The sequence below is a fragment of the Daktulosphaira vitifoliae genome, unplaced genomic scaffold (assembly GCF_025091365.1).
Source record: "Daktulosphaira vitifoliae isolate Bord-2020 unplaced genomic scaffold, ASM2509136v1 Scaffold_4, whole genome shotgun sequence".
Lineage (NCBI taxonomy): Eukaryota > Metazoa > Arthropoda > Insecta > Hemiptera > Phylloxeridae > Daktulosphaira > Daktulosphaira vitifoliae.
In genome coordinates, this window is record NW_026099575.1 from 27035164 (window position 1) to 27050172 (window position 15009).

Here is a 15009-nt window from a genome sequence, read left to right on the forward strand (position 1 = left end):
TCAATTTAATTTATTATAGTGAAGCAAATGTCAGATTATGAAATAAACAATACATCTTCCTTATCAGACACTGACACAGATACAGATTTTGACGCATAAGAAAATAAATCGATAGGATAGTTAAATTAATAGTACTGTTCATTAATAATACACATTGAAAATCAATTATTTACAATTTTATTGTATACAAATATGTAAGGATATAAGTTATCATATACTTATACTATTTTTTACATTACAATTTACTTACCAACTAAATGACAAATTTTAGTTAATATTTATCATTAAGCAAAAAATTATAATAAAGATTAAATTAAAAAATTTGATCAATTTGAATTATTGATGAAATTACTTGATAACCCAAAAGTTGGAAAATAACTATTACAAATTACACATCTTTAAGAAAATACTATTGAAATTAGTGCAAATTACATAATATTTAAAATAAAATAAAACAAACCCTGTATTATATGAGAAAATAATTATTGACTAATATTGAAATAATCTATAATTTCTTATTATTTATTAATATTACAATTTATCAATTATTCATTAAGTTTGTGCTAATTCAAACATTTATTTAATCAATTCAATATCTTTCAGACAACAATAAATATAAAAAGTAAATTTAATACACATAGCACAAGTTAACCCTAATAATTTACTTAATATATGAATAAACATAGTAATAAAAACGTAATGCAAAAAAAAAAAAATATATATATATATATAATATAGTAATTTTAATATTATTAATAATGCAAAAAATTATATTGAAAATATCACACTTTTTACATACATATAAGTATACTGTAACTTTCTATATACATTCAAGTTTGTATGAATATAAGTTAACAAAATAAATTTATATATAAAAATTATTTCTTAACAACGGCTACAAAATAAGTTTAGTCTTTATTAATATATATTTATAATAACTGTAAAGTAAATGAAGCAATTTGTTTTGATTTGTATTAGACTCTTTATGATAATAACTATTGTTTTTTATAAAGCAGCAGTCTTGACGTTCGCTTATAATTGTACTAACTTGCAAGATTTTTTATAAGGAACAAAATATGGAGAGGGAATCGAAAATTAAAATTTCACATAAAAGGAACTTCTCTTATAAAATTAATAAAATTTAAATAAAGGTTATTGGATACATGCTGGCACACAAATATTTATACCAAAAATATAAATTATTCTATTGCAAAGTCTTTACAATAAAGATTATATTTTTAAATAATTTCTATTTAGTAAATTTAACAGTTATTTTAAAATCAAATTGGGTTAAAAGAAAAAATATGTACAATAAAAATATACAGTACATAAAATATTCAGGCAGTTCTAAAATAAAATTAAGGTACATCCATTATTGTTGAATAATTTGTTTGTATAGTATCAAAAATAATAAAGCAAAATTCATAAATTAACAACTAGCACATACTTTAATGTTATTCAAAACTTAAAATAATATTGGCACAATTTTTTATTTAATGCATAACATTTTATAGGGATGGATGATTTGAGGTAGAAAAATTAATGTCGAAATTAAGAAATGAAACAGTGTGTTTGGTAACACAAGTTAATTAATAAGATAATAATAAATTAAAGTAGTACATACATTTTTGAAATACGGTTAAAATAAAACTATTATACATTTTATTATTTTTTTAAATTCAAATTAGTTGAAGTAAAGAAAGCACTTGGGATAAAAGCCCATTTAAGTCTATTCTGTTATATATAAATAAAATTTATTGTAATACTTAATAAATAAAAGTAAATGCCAGGAAAAATATTATACATGTTCCTAAAAATTTTATTTATGCAAATAAATGCATATAGGTAAAATATCTTCTGTTGTGAATTCATCGTTTATATGAATTATCACTTCTAACAACTTAGTAAAAAAGAATTAAATATATCATTTCTTAACTTGAAATCTTAGAAAAATCCTATTTAGAAATAAAAATAATGGCGCAAAAATATACCTTAAGATTTGGTACATCAAACACAGCTAAAACAATCAGTGTATTGAATTAATTTAACAATATAACTAGAATATTGGTACAATAGTCGGTTGCAGATCTAACAGAGTGAAAATTGTTCTCAGCTCTTTTAACTTAGTCCCAGTTAGGGTTATTTTTTTGTACTATTATTTTAGTTGAAGATAAATTAATTATATTAGATGAAGGTGTTGTTGGGCCAAAAGACGATGTAGTTGTGCTATTATAACGACGACATTGCCATGTGATACGTTCCATTACACAAGAAGCTGATAATCTTGCTTCTGCATCATGATCCCAACATTCTTCCATAGTATCACATAGAGCAATTAATCCCTAAAAATTGTAAAGATTGTAATTGAAATTAGCTTAATTATTTGAAAAGTTTTTATATAAAAAATAAAAACTTGATTTCTTACTGGATGAGATTTCCAATTATCTTTGAATGCAGGTCTTAGTTTTTTGTGTACTACACATTCTTGCATATCTTCTAAAGAAGGATGTTGACCAACTTCTTCTTCAAAAGGTAGACGATAGTCAGGAATTGTTCCTTGTTGAGCTGTGCATCTTGTAGCTAATTCCCAAAGTACTAATCCACACGCATACATATCTATTCTTAAAAATGCATCTCTTGAAAAGTTGATAGCTCCCTCTAATACTTCGGGTGCCATATATCTTCTAGTACCAACCTATTATTGCGTAAAAGTAAAAAAAAAATTTAACATTATATTAGGTAGAGTTCGGTTATATATAAATTTTGTTAAATTATTCCAAACACATTAGCAGCCAGTATAAATTTTGACTAATAGGATTGAAAACTTTATAATATGTTATAACTAGGGTTAAATAATTGTGGGATTAGGGTAGTTTATTTTCCCATAAAACAAAAAATATTTCTACACTATTGTGTATGCCAACAACAAATTTGGGATCTTTTAAAATGGCTTAATTAAAATATACAAATACGGAATTTAATGATAGGTCATTGTTATTATCAGTTAAACAAAATAAAATACTTACTTGGCCATGTGTGTCCCCACATGATTTTCCAGGTTGGAACACCAAAGCAAGACCAAAATCTGCAATGCATGCTGTTAAATCATGTTTAAGTAGAACATTATTACTTTTGAAGTCTCTATGAGCAATAGCAGGTTTATATTGATCAATACGCTCTGAAGGTATCTCTTCATGTAAGTGCATTAAACCTCTACAAAAATTAATTAAATATTTTAATTATATTAGACATTACTCTTAAGTTAAATATCACTTAAATATAAGGCATATGTAATTAGGACATTATAATTTTATAATTTATTTATTAATATAAATACCTAGCCATAGATTGAGCAATATGGCAAAGTTGATCCCACGTTAATACATTAGATTTCAAATAATCACAAAGTGATCCATAATCATGATAAGCTGTAATGAGCCAATATTCATTTTTAGCTCCTTCAATAGCACTAGCATGTTTTTCAGCTCCAATGAAAGATAATATATTGTCATGTTGCATATGAGGCAATTGATAAATATCTTGCTCTACTAACCATGAATTTTTGTCCTACATATTAAATGAATGAGTCTAATTTTAATATTAAATAGAACTTATTTATTTTACCTGTAGAGGGAATATTTTGACTGCGACTGCATCTTTTTTGTGAAGTGCCTTCCATACTGCTCCATAGCGACCACGTGCTTTAACTTCAACTAATTGGATAGGACGGTTCCCGAGTACTGGAGAACAGTTACCCAATTGTGAACTATCAGAAGATGGAACCTACAAAAAAAAAAAAAAAAAAAAAAAAAATAATTTAAAAATTGATGGATAAAAATAATATATTATTATTCAAATAATTAGTTATAAAACTATTAATTGAAAACTCACCCACTATAAAATAAATTCCAATAAGAGAGAAGTTTAAAAGAAAAATAGTAAAATATTAATTATGTTACCTAAGTTAATAATATAATTTTCATTAAAGTAGTGGTTTTTTTTATTTAACACGGCTCTATTCTATAATACTAATAATTGTATTATTAAATACAATAATTTTTAACTTTTGTGTACAATGTAAAATTAAATGTTTTAAGATATCTAAACTAAAATTGTAATGCATAGGCCTGTGTGATAGTTTTTTGTAAACGTTTGATAACATTAAAATAATCAAATAGATTGATAGTCTTTTTAAAACAATGATATGTACACTAAAATATAGCAATAAATCAACTATATATACATTAGTGACATATTTAGAAGGTAGCATAGAGACACGTGCCCTTCAATTGATCGAGTGATTTTAATATTTTATCAAGGTGTGTAATAATGTAGGATGAGTTAATAAATAATATTATTTGAGAAAAATGTAATTTTTTTTGGTTATCAATAACATGTTAATTAAACAAATATTATATTAAATTAAACGTCTTATAGGGTTGTCTCAGAAACATAAAATATTACTAATGAATATGATGACTTTAATCATTTCAAAGTATTCAATTTGTAGAAAAATATCTGATAGTTTTTATTTAAATAATTATATGCCCATTTTTAAATATTAAAAAAAGATTCAAAGAGATAAAAACACCCAGCACATTTAGGACGAAAATAGTTGATATCTAATTGTAGTTAATATCATTACCTTAAAACGTAAAAATTTAACAATAATTTATCTATATTTTGAATTTAATAAAATGTTTAAGTTTTTAATCTACTAGTATATGGCACTTTTTAATAGAACTTTATTCATTTATTAGATATAAAACTTTAGTTTCAAATTATTGAATTAATATATATGTATAATACAAAAAGGTTCAAAAATACAGGTAGCTAATTGGTTTTTTATGACGTTGCTATTAAAGTTGTGGAGTATTTATTGTCAAATATAACTATCAATAGGTATGATTTTTGTATTGCTAGTTAGTGTATTTATAAACTCACAAGAATGTTCCTTACTACCATTGATAATAAATGCTGCATATCTGTGAATAAAGACATCATAAAACGCCAATTATCTACCTGTATTTGTAGTCCCTCATGTATTATACATGTACTGAAAAATTTGGAACTTTAAAATTTTATATCTAATATATGAATAAAGTTATATTAAAAGTTTAAATGCCATTTACTATTAAATTAAAAACTCAAACATATTATTAAATTCAAAGTATGTATTTCCATTTGAATAAACAAAGTTGACACCCTTACAAAGCATGAGGGATGAAGTTAATAATTCAAGAATAATGTGTAACTAAAGATAACCAAAAAAAAAAAATGTTTAAATTATTTTTATTTTGTAAGCAATTAAGTGGGTTATGATAAAAAAATCATTCTGTATATTTGTAATTTTACAATTTCTGTTTTAAAGTTTCACTCAAATATTAAATTTAAATTGTCAATATATATTTTTTATCATAAAGTACTTTTAAAAAGCTTTAATTTAATTTAGGTTTTAAGAACATAGATGTCTCAGAACATTCTAAAAATTTATATTAAAACAACTTTTGTCATGTATGGATATTAAACTTGTACTATCAACTAACTTACTATAACTAGCAAATTCTTTTACTCTTCCTATATTTAGGTTATTCATCAGATATTTATAAATAGTATATCAAAAAAAAAAAAAAACTTAAATAAAACANTAGTATATCAAAAAAAAAAAAACTTAAATTTTTAAAATTTTTGCAATTTTAAAATGCAGAAACAAATTGTGATTTTGCAATTTCTGACGGCTGCTGAATTTTGAGATATTTGTCTAAATTTCTAAAATGAGACAGTTTTAACAACTTTTGAAGGAGATATTTTGAACTAGATCAAATTTAGATTTTTTTGATATCTCTTTTAGATCTTTAAAATTGGCCCAAGAGAGCCGATAACTTTTATAGACAAATACAAAAAAAAAAACATCACAGTAAACCAATATCTTCTCAGTTTCACATTTAAGTTAAATTGATATTTTTTTCAAAATTTTAAATATTGCTTAGTTGGAAAAAATAGTTTCTTATTAAGTGATTTAAGTATGTATGTGGTATTTTTTTTGTTCCTTTTTTTAATTTTTATGTAAATTTTTTTTCATAAATTTCTAAATATGCCATTAGTTACTATAGTTGAGATTGATATTAAAATTGTATCGGTATATTCAATGGATATGATTAATCAATATAATTATTTGGTTGTATCAACATATTTTTTTCCTCAAAATACATAGATTAATAATAGATACATAGATTAATAATATCTACCAGACATGAAAAACAATTAGTATATATTTTGAGCAGACCTAGTGATGTGTGCATGTACATATTAAAAACCTTATAATATAAGGGTTTTAGTATCAAAGTAGTAAGCCTTTTTTTTTTTTTTTGACTTATGGTTGTTTACCTGCAAGAGGTAGAAGGAAGAAAAAAAGCTAGTCGGTTTTAACTGAGAATTGAAACCAAAGGGTTACTTATATAATATAAGAAAATAAAGTTGATGTTGCAGGATAAATTATAAATAAAATATTTATAAAAAAAAAACAATTTCTTCAAGCAAATAAATGAATTACTTACATGTGAGAACTGTGGTATTTTTCTTCGTTTATATACCCAATATACAAATAAAAACATACTTGCTACTGCTACTAAGGGTATTGTAGAAAATACTACAGTGTTAATTAATTCATCATCATCATGGATTGGTTTAGCAGCTATTTTTTTTAAATTAGTTAAAAATTAATTATAATTGAGATAATACAATTTTTCTAGACTTACAAGGTTCAATTTTAGGAATCGTAGGTACAGGCTCCCACAAAAGTTCTCTATTACATAAATCACCTTCACAACAACAAAACATGTATCCATTTGGTTTAATTTCTTCTTTTTTGGCTTTGCATTGTTTCTGACCATGACACTCAACATTATTCAAAAAACAACCCTACATTAAATTCAGTTAATAAAAGAAATTCAGTAAAAATTAAATTTTAATGAATTAGTTAAATGATAACCTTTAGTTCAATAGTTAGTTCATTTGTCTTGGTATTATTAGTCCATACTGCAAAACAAGAAGATGGTTTGTCATTTTCAGCAGGTGTGCATTCTTGTGTAACATTTCCACAGCCATTCAATCCATGTGATGAGCCACACAATGTTCGATTGTAAAATTCACATTTTGTGATAGGAACTGGGACATGCCGACTTGCACTATTACATAAAGTAACTAAAACTAGAGTGCAACATAAACACCACATCCATAATCTAAAATCCATCTTTGGATACTTATTTTAAGCAGAATACTTAGTACATTGAATGTCTATTATGCATTTTCTAAAACATAAATAATTGTACAACATAAGATAAAATATAATATTGCACAAAGTTCATCATAATAATAGTATTATTATACAAAAATATAATATTAAATAATATCATTAATAAATTTATATAACATGATTAAATTAATAAATCAATTTTTCTCAAAAATACTACATAAATATTAGTACAAATATTTTTATTTCTAAAGAGATAAAAATAGTAAAATTTTCAAAGAAAATACCTATATAACTATAAGGGTTAATCATTTTAAACTTACCTTAGAACAAAATTTCATAGATTTCGTTGGCCGACAAAATTAGGTATAATCAATAATTGTGACATTATTTCAATTTTTATTATAACCCCAATTGTATGACACTTGAAAAAATTGATAATTTTTTATTAATCCAAATTTAAACAAGTCTATATTGTAAAGATTTTTAACAACAAAAACAATATGGACGACCCCTGAGAAAAATATTAAGGCTTAGTAAATAGTGCACACAGGATCAGTGTCACCATATAAAAGAACTTAATAAATTTTACACCATGTATAATCTCATAATTTAAGACAAAAAAATTAATTTATAAGTCTTTTAAATACTTAAACTTTTTAATTATTTATAGTTTATTAGATACTTTATGTAATTAAAAAAAGAAAAATATTTAAATGATCAATTTCTTAATAATTTTGATTAGCTAACTTAGAAGTTATAAACCTGCTTATTTATGTGTGTATTTTTGATAAGAAAACTAAATGATAATCAATCAAAGCATGTGACTCATGTTAAGGATTCTTTAGATAATTATTTTGATTGAGTTTTTGTGTTATTAAATTGAAATTTTTGTATCTTGTTCATATTATAATTATGGGGAAAGCTAAAAAGAAGAACGTGAAAGGTGGAATGGAGAAACCGTATACTAATTTAGCTGATCAAATAGTTAACGATCGCGTTGTTTCGAAAAAAAATAAAGAACCCAAAATAAGAATACGTCAAGAGGAAAACGAAGAAGTAAATATAACGTTTGCAAAAGCAATCATACTTATTAACTTATTTTTTTTTTAGTTAGTCAATTCTCAGTTATCAAAACGTATTCTAGATCAAATTCGACAACAAAAACAAGAAGTAACTGAGAGTGGTAAATATATTGATAAATAGTTTAAACTTAAATTATTAATCAAATTAAATTTTAGATGGTAGCAGTAAAAATCTTCTTACTTCCCTGGGCTCAGGAACTGATTCAGAAGAAGAAGATAATGATGAAAAAACAATGTTTGGCGAAGATGAAGGAGATTTTTATGAACAATTGGTAATATGATATTTTAAAATAAATATTGATGATTTTTTGCTGGTAATTATCTCAACTACATTTTAGCTTTGATGCGAAGCTGAGAAGGTATTGGTTATACTATGATGTGTTTTTTTTTTTTGTGTCTGTTACCACTTTTTCTCAGCTCTCACCGAACGGATTTCTTTCAACGATACGTCAAAAGATCACAAATCGTATCTAGTCGAAGACATTACCCTTAAAAATTCAAAAAATTTCCCTCATTCCCCGTAAATGAAGGAAACCTCCAAAAAAATTACAAATTTAAAAATCGCTAATTTTCGAAATTTTTTTATTAAAAACTGCCGTAACTTTTTCAAAAATGAACATATCAATATAATTTTTTTTTTTTTATAGATGCTTGATGTCTTTATCTATCATTTGGTATATTTGTTTTGTAAACTTGACCCTTTATCTGCACACAGGGGGGGATTTAAAATGACAACTTTTTTACAAAAAATTTACTTTTGAAAATGTTTTGGAAGGTCTGACACTTTTATATATATCTTAAATTAAAGTTAATGTAATGTACTTTATTATGAAAAAAAAAAATTTGACCTCTGGACTTGTCTTCACGGCGAAAATGGCTACCAAATGCTATTTTCGTGTGAAAATTCTCGATTTTATTTTTTATATTTTTAACTTTATAATGCTTTAACTTATTGAAAAGTGTATGGATCAACACAATTTTTTTATGAGAAATAATATTTTTTAATAATTCCTTTTTCATTCAACATACTTTATCTTAATCAAGATATTAATAAGGAACTAGCAGATCATGTAGCCTTTGGAATAATACACCAATTTTTTTTAAATTAAACACTATCTAAAGATTTGCATCGAAGCGTTTATTTTTAATAGTGATTTTAATCACTGTCAGATATCATTATACTTAATCCAACTATACCATGGCTCCACTGTGCCGCGACCCCCCTATGCTGGGTTTTGTTTTTATTTTATATGTTAATGAACATTTTAATTTTATTTTAGACACAGATATGAATATATAACTCATAGTATTTTACTATAACTTAGCTGATAATTACATGTTAACAGGCAACATATATTGCTAAAAATTGCAGATATTATTGTTATTTTAAATAGGAAGCATGCAGAAATAGAAATTAAATAACATTTTTTATTTTTTTCATTTTTATTTTTTAGGAAATCAATGAAGAAGATGAAAAAGCATTGGAAATGTTTATGTCTAAAAAACCTGAAGCTAGACTAACATTAGCTGATATGATAATGGAAAAAATTACTGAAAAACAAACTGAAATACAATCACAGTTCACTGATGCTGAAAGTAAGTTATATCATTGATTATAAATTGTGTATTCATTTATTATACATTAATATAATTTATTAATTTATTATAATCAATAAACCTATATGTTTGTCAATGTTTTCAAAAAAAAAGTTTATTAAATAAATTTTATATGTGATCTATAGGTATGCAATTACAAGATGTAGAGCCAAGAGTATTACAAATGTATAAGGGTGTAAAACAAGTTTTAAGTACTTATAGAAGTGGAAAACTTCCTAAAGCTTTTAAACTAATACCAAAATTACGAAATTGGGAACAAATTTTATATATCACAGGTGAACATTAATTAATCTAATATTTTATTAAATTATAGTATTACACATTTTAGCATAAATACATTTTACCAGTCTATCAAGATTTTTCAAAAAAAATTTTTTTTGATAATTTTTTTTTAATTTACATGTAAGAGTTTTGGTGATGTAGTCACCAATTATTAAATTTGTTTCTAAATAAAAGAAAGTATAGTTACTTAAATAAATAGTTTTACTGTATGCCACACATTTCAAACTATTGCACAGTTGATAATGCGTACCTATGTATCCCCAGTAATATATAAGTAATAGCTGTTGCACTTTTTTATTTTTTGAAGTAATGAATTAGTATGGATGTTTGAATTAGATATCCACTATATTGTGGTCTTTTTTTTTCTTAATATTATATTATCACAAGTGTTTCTTATTGTAGGGTCTTGTCACTTTAAATTTAGTATTAAAATATCTCATCAATGTATTTATTATTATAATTATACATTATATATTTCAGTATTTTATTAATGCATTTTAATATTGCACCATTGAATTTCAACATTACACTAATGAAATTGAAATTGAAATTTAATTAATTTAAATATTAATTAAATAATTTAAAAAATTAATTGAGTTTTTGAGATAATATTTTGGATGAGGAATATTACGTCATTGTGATTTCATATTATTATAAAAAAAAACAATAACAAAAAAAACTAATTTTTAAAGTATTTTTAGCTCGCTAACATATTAACTTAAAAAAATCTGTAATATTAGACCCATAATTTCCAAATAATTTTTGAAACACTTGAAAAAGTAATAAAAAAAAAAGATTTTTGAAAAATTTTGATGGAGTAGTAAAATGCCTGTTTTAATATTTTACTAAGTTTTTTTTATTATAATTTAGTTATTAAAATTTTAAGTTTTAAACTCAAACATGTTAATATGTAATTAAAATAAATTTCATGTTTAAAAAGAAGTAGTTTTTGTAAAACAAATTTTACGGTTTTTCTATATTCTATGATATTTTATTTAACAGAACCTACATCTTGGAGTGCTGCTGCCATGTATCAAGGAGTTCGCATTTTTGCATCTAATCTTAAAGAAAACATGGCTCAAAGATTTTATAATCTTGTTCTCCTTCCTAGAATTAGAGATGACATAGAAGAATATAAAAAATTAAATTTTCATTTGTATGAAGCTTTAAAAAAAGCTCTATTTAAACCAGGAGCATTTATGAAAGGAATTCTTATTCCTTTATGTGAGGTAAATTATACAAACTAATTTTTACTTTTAATGTATATGTTTACAGTATTAGTTAAGATTTCATATATAAGTATAGTTAATATATCTTTATTTTTAGAGTGGTACATGTACGCTTCGAGAAGCTATTATTATTGGTTCAGTTATTGCTAAAAATTCTATCCCAATGCTACATTCAGCAGCTGCTATTCTCAAGTTGGCTGAAATGGATTATAATGGAGCAACATCTATTTTTTTAAGAATATTTTTTGATAAAAAATATGCACTACCATATAGAGTTATTGATGCTGTTGTATTCCATTTTTTAAGGTAATTACTAATAGTTCATATTTAAATAATAAAATTAAGTTCCTTGAACTTTTTCAAATGGATAAATTTCATTTTTAGTATACACAATTTTCTGGAGTAATTTATTTACCTAAATAAACAATGTTGAAAAAAATAATTTAAAATTCAATCTAAAAATATTTTATTTTAATTTATCATTATATACTCCCTTTGTTACTACAGAATTTGTTTTTAATAAACATTTTTGGAGGCTTAATATTTTACATTCTATATAACTTCTATTTTTATATTGGATTTACGTAGCTTATTATTTCAAGTTGTTCTTTTAAAATAAATTAATTCAATTACTTTTACTAATAGAAGTGTAATGGTATTAGTTTTTCTATATTTTGAAATATTTAATATTTTTTAGGTTTGAAAATGACCCTAGGGAATTACCTGTTTTATGGCATCAATCATTATTGACTTTTGCTCAACGTTATAAAACTGATATTAGCTCTGAACAGAAAAAAGCTCTATTAAAGTTGTTAAGATCTAAATCTCATTCAACAATTACTCCAGAAATTCGTCGTGAGTATGAAAATTCTACATGTAGAGATATAGAAATGTCTGAACCTATGATGTAAAGAAATGTCGTTTAAGTGATAAGTTTTAAATATGATAATTAATGTTTTAACTATTATGTTGACTATAATAAAATAAAATTTTTTAAGTATTTTTGTATTGTTTTTTATCTCATATACTTCAACCAAGTAGACTGTTGTATATAAGGTCCATGTACTTCCAAACAGAATTTGTGTAAATAAGCTTTAAATTTACAGTTTGAAATAGTAGCTCTGTATTTTACTAAAGGTATAAATCTTTATGTTTGTAATCTAATATTTGTAACTACAGATGCATTAAGAGAAAAGAAATAGTTAAATAAATTTTATTATTTTAATTTTTTTTAGCTTTTCAATGAAATCACTGAAATGTGTTCTTTTGCCAACTTCGATTTACATAATTTATAAAGGATTAAAAATTTCAATCTGAAAAGATTGTTTTATCTTCGATGCAAATCTGAGATGGTATTAATTTGACCATAATGTTTTTATTTTTGTGTCTTTCTCAGCTCACACTGGACCTATTTTTCTCAATTATACGTTAAAAGATCACAAATCGTATTTAGTTGAAGATATTACCCTCAAAATTTGAAAATTTTCCCTCGTTCCCCGTAAATGGTGGAAATCTCCCCACAAAATACGATTTTTAAAATTGTTAAATTTCGGAATTTTTTTCACTTTTTTTTTTTTTATAACTTATTGAAAAATGAACAAATCAAAACATTTTTTTTTTTTTTAATTGAAACCTTAGATATTTCCTTTTTATTTGATATAAATTTTATGATAATATGACCCTTTACCTACCCACAAGAGAGGATTCAAAATAGAAAAACTAAACTTTTAAAAATGTTCCAGAAATACTGCGTCTTTTAAACATGTGTCAAATTAAAGCTTATAATAATTACTATAAGTTCAAAAAAAAAAATTTGTCCCGATGACTTTCTTCTACGTGCAAACTAAAGTTAAAAAATGCTATTTTTGTGTTAAAATTTTTAATTTTAAATTTTCAACTTCACATTATTATAACTTTTTGAAAAATGTATAGATCAATACAAATTTTTGTTTCTAAATACATTATATATACCCCTTTCATCCAACATATTTTTTTTTTCAATCTAGCAATATCCCCTATACAGGGGGCGTTCAAAACTTAAAACATGCCTATAAAAAGTAGAACTTTTTCAACTGATCTTTTGAAAATTTTCGGGAAATACTTCGTCCTTTAAACATATGTTAAATTAAAGTTTACATTATGTACTAAAAGTTAAAAAAAAAAATTATCCCGATGACCTTTCTTCTATGTACAAATGGTAGTCGAAGTAGAACAAAAAATAGGAGTTAATTTTGCTTTTAGAATAATCAACCAATTTCTTAAAATTAAACACTATCTACAGATTTTCATGGAAGCGTTTCTTATGATGATGATTTCAATCACTGTCAGATATCATCTATACTTGTCCCAACTATACCACGTTCACACTGTGCTAACGTTTTTTTATTTATACTTATTTTTATTATAATTGTTAATAAAGACTTTAACATCTTTAATTAATATAATAATCATATTATGTAAAATTTGACAAAAATTTTTTAAAAAAAAGTATGATTAAAGGTTTTATGTGACAGGGCTACATGCTCTGGCGTGATATCTTAAAATGGGCATCCATCTTTAAAAATATCAAGCTTCAATGAAAAAGTGTTATAAAAAAAAAGTCACTTATACAAAATAGTTCTTAACAGGCTATTAAATTTCAAAATATACACCTAACGACTATGAGCTTTGATACATTCGTCTTTAATCTCCGCCTTAATATGGCCCCAGGTTAACAATTAAAAAAAGAGCTTATTTTAGTAAAAAAACCATATTTTTTTCGTTATTATATTAGAATTTAATTTTTTAGTAATATCAGATAGATTTCACCTATTAGAAAGATTTTTTGTCATTATAGCTATAAAAACTCAAGAGATGTGACGAAAAAATATTCTTAATTTCTCACAGTGATCACCGGGATCACAGTAATAATTTGTAAAACCAAATAAATTTTAAATTTCGAGGCTTCAGTAATTATTGAATTTTTCTTATAGATTGTTTTTGTTTGCTTGTCAAGTTGACGAGTGGACTTAGAATTAACCTTTGAGAACTATAAGTTAATATACTAAAATTTTCATTTTGAACCTATTTTTTTGGTTCTTTAAAGTTTATGTAAAATTTTTGACAAGTTTTGTGAAGTTTATAGTAAAAAAAATTGAATATGTTACTAACTTTTAGCTCAATTACAAGTTTGAAATTGACATCATTAAATAGAAAATTTTATGAAAATTAAAACTATGCTATTTTTAAGACTAATATGCAGTCAGGAAATTTTATAATTACTATTAACTGTATATTTATCAGAAAAGTTAGATTTTTTTACATTTTTATCGTAATAGAACACTTAAATAGAAATCATAGTAATCATTTCTAAATAATTTTTGGTATTTAAATAGATTCTACAATTGAAATATCCAGAACTAAATTAATTTTAATTATTCAATTTAACTAAACAAAAAAAAGTTATCATTTTGAATCCCTCTTGTGGGCAGGTAAAGGGTTAGATTTATAAAAAAAACCAAATGATAGATAAAGACATGCATCTAAATAAAAAAAAATATACTGA

General features: G+C 23.9%; 2 protein-coding genes across 2 annotated transcripts; one reads left to right on the forward strand and one right to left on the reverse strand.

The window, feature by feature from the left end:
* Positions 1 to 1884: 1884 nt before the first annotated feature.
* LOC126904066 (activin receptor type-2B-like) lies at positions 1885 to 7766 on the reverse strand. The gene is made up of 9 exons (XM_050682714.1): positions 7576 to 7766; positions 6992 to 7310; positions 6759 to 6921; positions 6558 to 6694; positions 3625 to 3783; positions 3338 to 3567; positions 3027 to 3213; positions 2426 to 2695; positions 1885 to 2342 (listed from the first exon to the last, which is right to left on the reverse strand). The coding sequence occupies exons 2-9, from the start codon at positions 7250 to 7252 to the stop codon at positions 2124 to 2126; spliced, it is 1626 nt and encodes a 541-aa protein (XP_050538671.1). The 5' UTR covers positions 7253 to 7310; positions 7576 to 7766; the 3' UTR covers positions 1885 to 2123.
* A 291-nt stretch (positions 7767 to 8057) lies between these two features.
* On the forward strand, positions 8058 to 12465 carry LOC126904070 (bystin). Its single transcript, XM_050682720.1, has 8 exons — positions 8058 to 8311; positions 8366 to 8438; positions 8494 to 8609; positions 9792 to 9933; positions 10080 to 10229; positions 11239 to 11465; positions 11563 to 11771; positions 12163 to 12465. The coding sequence occupies exons 1-8, from the start codon at positions 8168 to 8170 to the stop codon at positions 12374 to 12376; spliced, it is 1275 nt and encodes a 424-aa protein (XP_050538677.1). The 5' UTR covers positions 8058 to 8167; the 3' UTR covers positions 12377 to 12465.
* Positions 12466 to 15009: the final 2544 nt, after the last annotated feature.

Coding starts and splice junctions, on each gene's coding strand:
- LOC126904066 (XM_050682714.1), bottom strand. CDS start 7,252: ATGGATTTTAGATTATGGATGTGGTGTTTATGTTGCACTCTAGTTTTA. Junction 6,922..6,991: donor AACTAACTATTGAACTAAAG/GTTATCATTTAA, acceptor AATTTAATGTAG/GGTTGTTTTTTGAATAATGT. Junction 3,784..6,557: donor AAATACCACAGTTCTCACAT/GTAAGTAATTCA, acceptor TTTTTTTTGTAG/GTTCCATCTTCTGATAGTTC.
- LOC126904070 (XM_050682720.1), top strand. CDS start 8,168: ATGGGGAAAGCTAAAAAGAAGAACGTGAAAGGTGGAATGGAGAAACCG. Junction 9,934..10,079: donor ACAGTTCACTGATGCTGAAA/GTAAGTTATATC, acceptor TGTGATCTATAG/GTATGCAATTACAAGATGTA. Junction 11,466..11,562: donor TTCTTATTCCTTTATGTGAG/GTAAATTATACA, acceptor CTTTATTTTTAG/AGTGGTACATGTACGCTTCG.